Raw genomic sequence first — 7,129 nt, 5'->3', positions numbered from 1 at the left:
GCTCAATTCGATTTCACCATTCCACGTTCCAAACGTCAAGAGAAAATCTGGAGGGAAGAGAAGGAAGAAGGGTGACGAGATCCATGGCCCGGGAAGATCCCAACAGTTTGACATCATTAGAGTTTTAGGGCATAAATTTACAATTTTGCTGCGACCAGGATCATTACATAATTAATGAAAAATATACAAAGTAATATAAAATATGAAATTTAAAAGTAATTAACTTAGTAAGTCATTGCTGCCTCCTTTGGGTGACTCGGTGTGCTATCGAGTCTTCAACATCTGCCCTCCCATGGAGCAAGAGCTTGTCCTCAAGCTCGTAAGATGGGTAGATCTGTTCGAAGTTGGCTAATTGCTGCCATGTAGCATCTTCTTTCTTGGTGTCCTTCCAATGTACTAGAATCTCCCACTGGTCATTAAAATGATGGGCACAAAATACCATAGCTGAAGTAAGAATAACCTGTCCATTGTCCATCGGAGGAAGGGACGGGATTGCCGAAGGAGGTGGACCCTTAAAGGGCTTAAGTAAGGAAACATATAACACATCATGAAGTTGAGCTACGTTGCAATTGATAGGCGACTGGCCCGATTCGTCAAATAATAGAGAAAGGCCCAAAGTACTTTGGAGAATGTTTATGATGTTGTTGGCCCGCTAGTGAGTGTTGACAGTAAGGACGGAGTCGTATCCAGACTTAGTAACCTTCCTTGTATACGATATCCCGATGTCCCTTGTCGTAGAAGTCCTTCATACGAACTTGTGCTTTGAGGAGGCAATCCGAAATATTCTGTTGCACCTGGTCCAGTTCAATGAGTGCTTGATCAATAGAGTCCACGCGGGTGGAGGCCAGAGTATACGAGAGAAGTCGAGGAGGATCTCTGCCATATAGAATGCTGAAGGGAGTAGACTGTAAAGCGGTGTGGAAGGAAGTGTTTTAACAATATTCCTCCCATGGTAGCCATTGGACCCAATTTTTAGGACGATCTCCCACAAGACATCTGAGATACATTTCCACCTTGCGGTAACTACCTTTGTTTGGCCATCTGTTTGAGGATGATATGATGATGAGAACTTCAACTTGGTGCCGCATAGACGAAGCAGTTCATGCTAAAAAGTGCTGGTAAAGATAGCATCACAATCACTGACAATCGATTCAGGAATACCATGTAAAAGAAAAATATGCTAGAGAAATATTTGCGCTACTCTGGATGTTGTATATGGGTGAGCCATGGGAATAAAGTGAGCATACTTGGAGAACCGATCCACCACCACAAATAATGTCGACTTGCCGGAAGATAGTGGAAGACCTTCGATGAAGTCCATAGAAATATTGGCCCACACCTGTGTAGGAAGTGCCAAAGGCTGTAGAAGACCCACGAGACTTAAGTGTTCAGCCTTGTTACGTTGACACACCGGACAGGGTGTTACATATGCTGCAATGGAGGTTTTCATAGCCTGCCAATAGAAATCTGCTCGAATGTGATGCAATATTTTCTAGATGCCTTCATGAGTGTTGTCATGGTATGAAGAGACGATGGCAAAAACCAAATCCAAAGTGTGTTGGATATATAATCACAAGTTGTAATAAATAAGAGAGTCCTGAATGGTCCATCTAGAGTCCATGGCCCCCTCTGTAATTTTCTTGTGCATATCGAGAAGAACTTGATTGCTGGCATTTTCCTCTTTGACCAAGTCTAAAAGAAGAAAATGAGGCTGGCTAATAGCATATAGGAGCGGCGGGGCTCCAATCATCGTGACAAGGCATCAACCGCCTTGTTTAATCTGCCTGCGAGGTATTCCACTGTAAAGTTGAATCTCATCAATTTACTTATCTAGTGTTGTTGAGGAGAAGTCATGAGGTGCTGCTCCAACAAATATTTGAGACTGTAATGATCAGTAAGAATAAAAAATGCACAACCCCATAAGTATGGGTGCCAATGTTGTATAGATTTTGCCAACCCGATTAACTCCCATTCATATGCGGGCAATTTTTGATGATGTACTGCCAGCTGTCGACTGAAATATGCAATAGGGTGAAAGTGCTATTGTAGAACGGCCCCAATGCCCCACCTGATGCGTCACAATCAACCTCAAATAACTCTTCAAAATTGGGAAGTTGCAGAACTGATGCGGATGCAAGAGCTAATTTGAGATCCGAGAAGGACTTTGCAGCCTGATCATTCCAAATAAAGGAATTTTTCTTGAGGAGATTTTTCAATGGTGCTACTATCTATCCATAGTTCCGGATAATTTTTTTAATATCCTGTCATTCCCAAAAACCCTCTCAAAGCAGAGGTATTCATAGGTTGCGGCCAATTGGCAATAGCCTGAATTTTCTCAGAATCAATTGTGACCCTATCATGGAAAATAATATGGTCGAGATAGGCCACATGTGAATTCACAAATGAGCATTTCGATTTCTTTATATATAATTGATGGGCATGTAATAGTTCAAATACCAATCTTACACTAAATGCTGATGTCCAGACTGAATGTAAATGAGTATGTCATCAAAGAAAACAAGTAAAAATTTGCAAAGATAGTTGCGGAATACCTCGTTCATTAACACCTAGAATGTGGATGGGGGGTTGGATAACCCAAATGGCATGACCACAAATTCAAGTGGCCATGATGAGTGTGAAAAGCAGTTTTCTCGATGTCGCCTGGATGCATACAAACTTGATGATATCCGGAGTGCAAGTCCAATTTGGTGAATATATAAGACCCGTGCAATTCATCTAAAAGCTCCTCCACCACAGGAATAGGGAACTTATCTTTCACAGTGTGGGCATTCAAATCCCGATAATCGACACAAAATTGCCATGTACCATCATTTTTTTTAACGAGGAGAATTGGTGACGAAAATGGTGAACGACTGCTGTGAATAAGGCCTTGTTGTAGCATTTCTTGGCACTGTCTTTCAATTTCATCTTTCTGAAGATGTGGGTACCGATAAGGTCGAACGACCACCACTTTTGATCCCTATTTTAAACATATCCGATGGTCGCAGTACCTCAAGGGAGGCAGCCCGGAGGGTTCTTGGAACAAGTCCAAGAATTCATCCAGGAGATGTTCTATATTGTTGTTCGGATTGTCCTGTGAGTGAATCATATGAATGTGATGTGGCTTGTCCACTTGACTGCCCTGTAATAATGCTTGTTGTCCACCCGTTTCAAAACTCATAGTTAAAGCAGTAAAATCTCATAAAATAGGGCCTAGTGTTTGTAGCCATTTAATACCCAATACCATATCGAACCCAGCTAGAGGTATGACAAAAAATTCTGAATAAAAGAAAGTCATACCGATTGAGAATTTAACTTTTTTTCTGAGGCCGTAGCTAGGAACTTTTTCTCCATTTGCAACTGAAACTATTGCTGTTGAGTGTGGAAGTATCTGTTGTTGAAGGTGTTGAGCAGCGGTCCAACTGAGAAAATTATGTACTTCCCAAATCCACCAGGCTGACAAAGTTCTGGTCTATCACTCGAGTGTGGACTAGCATAGTTTTGGCGGATTTTTGTCTTGTAATGGCATGCAGAGAGATTTCTGGTGGATCCTCCTCAATAGGATCATCAAGTTGTAGTGGTTTTGTGATTTCATCAACCTCTAATCAGAACAACCTTTTACATTGATGGCCTGCCATGTGCCTCATCAAGCATGTGGAAGGCGACCAATCCCACCTTATCAATTTCTGATGTTCTCTGATGGGTAAAAAAAATTTCGCACCTATGTAACCAAATCTAGGGGTCATCTGACCCATTAAAAATAGTGAAGTCAAGTTTTGTATACCTTGGTACGGTGCCTCCTCCTTGGTTGAAAATTCCCGTCTAGCCAGGAAAGGCAGTGTGTCCTGTAAACTGGTTTCCTCCTCTGTTGAACGAGTTGTCCTCTCCTCTTTGCTCCGGGGTTGAATTTCTTCCAACCGTAATATTTCTTATTATTCCAGAAAGTCTATCAATTTAGAGATTAATATTTAGAAGTTTTTCCAAATTCTCCATGATTATGACAAACTTTCTTTCATTCTCTGCTTGTTTTTCTTCCTATGCATGCTGACATCTGATCATTAACTCTTTTAACTCACCATTCCTGGGCTCCCCCGTGTTACCCTACTCTGATACCAAGTTTTTATGGGCCCTACCCATGGATCGAGTAACTCGGTGTGGGATTTGTGAATCCAGCACTGTAATAGAGCTGTTGCTCTTGGTAAAGATGAAAAGGAGCTTCATTTTCTTAGCTGTTCTCGATAAGATTGAAAAGGAGTTTCCTTTTCTTGATCTTCTCGGGTAAGGGATGAGATCCCTTGCAATTCTCGGCCAGGAAGGGGTTCAACCCTTTTTCTGCTCACGGCTAAGAGGGTATGGACCCTCTTGGAATGTTGCTTCTATTCATGTAGGAGGGATTAGGATTCCTAATCCTATCTTGCCCGATTAGAGGCTAAAGATACCTCTTTTAGATGTTGGTGCTCAGTTTGGGGATTGAGGAACCCCATTTTCTTGCTCGGAATGAAGGAGAGAAAATCCCTCTTGCTTTTGTGAACATAGGAGAGCTAAAACCTCTAATTGAACTTGGAAACAGTGATTCAATCCCTCCCCCTTGGCTTCGGTAAGATCTATGCAAACCAGAATTCAAAAGAGAAAGAATAAACCCAAATTCAAGAGAGAACTATACCTGGAGCTCGTCAAGGAGACCTCCAAAACCCTAGAGCTCGTCAAGGAGAACTCTAAAACCTGTTTAACCTAATTCAATGCTTTTCTTTCTTCTAATTCTCTACCCTCTAAATAGGGTTTTGTTACGGTCCCGGGTCATGGATCGAGTAACACGGCGTGGGATTTGTGAATCCAGCACTCAGAATTTACTCACTTCACGTCAAGGGTCTGTGTATGAGTATTTCTCCTTAACCAGTGCTTCGCCAGGAGGAAAGATCCTCTTTTGAGGGTCCTACTGAGTTGTTGTGCTAGGTAGAAGACCCCACAGCAATGCTGACCTTGCTAGAGCAAGGTGCTCTCTTTTCTTCGTCATGGCAAAGAGGGTTTGGCCCTCTTTGTTGCTGCTCTAGCTAAGAATGCAATCTTTCTTTCTTAAATAACTTGAAACACGAGTTTGGGATAGATTAATACCTCTTCTTTGATGCTATGATCAGCTCCCATGTTGCACCAGGATTTGCTCAAGATTTGAGGATAAAAATCCTCACTTTGCTGCTTGGTCAGGAAGAAATTGGGCCTCTCTTGCTGCTGCTGCCGAGAGGGAGGATAAACCTCCTCTTTGGGCTTGGCAAAGGGGCAGGAAGCTCCTTTTCTTAGTAGGGATGATGGTGGATGAATTTGGGTGAAGATGGATGGCAATGGAGGGTGAAGGATAGGTTGGATTTTTGGAGTAAACCCTAAACTCGAGATCAAGAGGTGATCTCAACCTATTTAGACTAGGTTATTCTAAAATCTCAAAGCTTACCTATTTCATTCATACCTATCCCTTAAATAGGGAGTTTTAGGGTTAGGGTTACAATAATTTCCCATAATGCCCTTACATATAAAGTAATTAGAAATAACTCCTACTTAAAACAATATAAGAAATAAATCCTACTTAAAAAAATATAAGAAATAAATCCTACTCAAAGAAATATAAGAATTAAATCCTATTGAGTGAGTTGTTGTTGTCTTCTTCGTTGTGTGACTCGGTGTGCTATTGAGTCCACAACATCTGCCTCCCCATGGAGAAAGAGCTTGTCCTCAAGCTCAAAAGTTGGGTAGACTTGTTTGAAGATGTCTACACGTTCCCATGTTGCAGCGTCGGGGTCAGTGTCCGTCCACTGAACGAGAATCTCCCAATGATCATTGGTCAGCCGTGCATGTAACACCGCAGCTGGGTTAAGAATAACCTCGCCATGATCAACCGGTGGTAGGAATGGAGTGGATGTAGGCTGTGCTCCGGAATGCAGCTTCAAAAGAGAGACATGAAACACATCGTGAATTCTGGTTGTGTCCGGTAATTTGAGTTGATAGGCGACTGGTCCCACGCGTTGAAGAATGGGAAACGGCCCAAAAAATCTGGGAGAGAGCTTATGACGTGGAGGTCCCGCTAGAGACTACTGACAGTAGGGCTGGAGCCATAGCCACACATACTTTCCAACCTCAAAAGAGACCTCACGGTGGCCTCTGTCATATACATCCTTCATCTGAGCTTGGGCACGTCGTAGCCGTTCTGTGATATTCTATAGCAGTAGATCCCTGTCTATGAGTGCCTGATAAATCGTGTCCACGCGGGTGGACCCTGGGTTGTACTAGAGGAGGCGAGGTGGATCCCGACCATATATAACTCGAAAAGGAGTGGATTGCAATGCAGAGTGGAACGAAGTGTTGTAACAGTATTCGGCCCACGGAAGCCATTGAACCCATTGCCGCGGACGATCCCCCACCAAGCACCGTAGATGCATCTCGATGGTGCGGTTCACCACCTCAGTTTGCTCGTCTGTCTGTGGATGATAGGCGGAGGAGAACTTCAATTTCGTCCCACTCAAGCGAATCACTTCCCGCCAAAAGGTGCTCGTGAAAACTGCATCTCTGTCACTCACAATGGATTCTGGAATGCCATGTAAGCGGACTATCTGCTCCAGGAAAGTCTGAGCAACCCGTGTTTCTGTATACGGATGAGCCATCAGTATAAAATTCCCGTACTTGGAGAATCGATCAACCACTACAAAAAGTACGGATTTGCCGGCTGACAGGGGTAGGCCTTCCACAAAATCCATTGAAATGTCGGCCCAAACCTGCGTAGGAAGGGCCAGAGGCTGGAGAAGACCGGCTGGACTCAAGTGCTCGGCTTTGTTGCGCTGGCATACCTGACAGTCTCCCACATAAGTCGCAATAGAGGGTTTCATGGCTTGCCAGTAAAAATTAGCTCGAATTTTGTGCCAGGTCTTCTGGATCCCCTCGTGTGTACTGTCATGGTAGGCCGAGAGAATAGCTGGAATCAACTCGGACTCAGGTGGAAGGAAAATCCGATGCTTGTAATAAATAAGTGAATCCTGGATGGACCACTTCACATTCATTGTCCCTTCTAAGATCTACTGATGTAGTTCCTGCAGTGCAGGGCTAGTAGCATGTGCTTCTCGCACCAAGTCCATAATGAGAAATCTCG

General features: G+C 43.3%; 1 protein-coding gene across 1 annotated transcript; it reads right to left on the bottom strand.

Moving 5' to 3' along the window:
- Positions 1 to 232: 232 nt before the first annotated feature.
- On the bottom strand, positions 233 to 1,750 carry LOC137938367 (uncharacterized). The gene is made up of 5 exons (XM_068783344.1): positions 1,661 to 1,750; positions 1,202 to 1,453; positions 1,028 to 1,105; positions 714 to 905; positions 233 to 652 (listed from the first exon to the last, which is right to left on the bottom strand). Exons 1-5 carry the CDS (start codon positions 1,748 to 1,750, stop codon positions 233 to 235), a joined length of 1,032 nt encoding a protein of 343 aa, XP_068639445.1.
- Between the last annotated feature and the right edge of the window lie 5,379 nt (positions 1,751 to 7,129).

This window comes from Aristolochia californica, unplaced genomic scaffold (genome assembly GCF_029961685.1).
Source record: "Aristolochia californica isolate CCGP_79_NKW_82.1479 unplaced genomic scaffold, dmAriCali1.0.hap1 SCAF_8, whole genome shotgun sequence".
NCBI lineage: Eukaryota > Viridiplantae > Streptophyta > Magnoliopsida > Piperales > Aristolochiaceae > Aristolochia > Aristolochia californica.
This window is presented reverse-complemented; position numbering and strand designations above follow the sequence as displayed.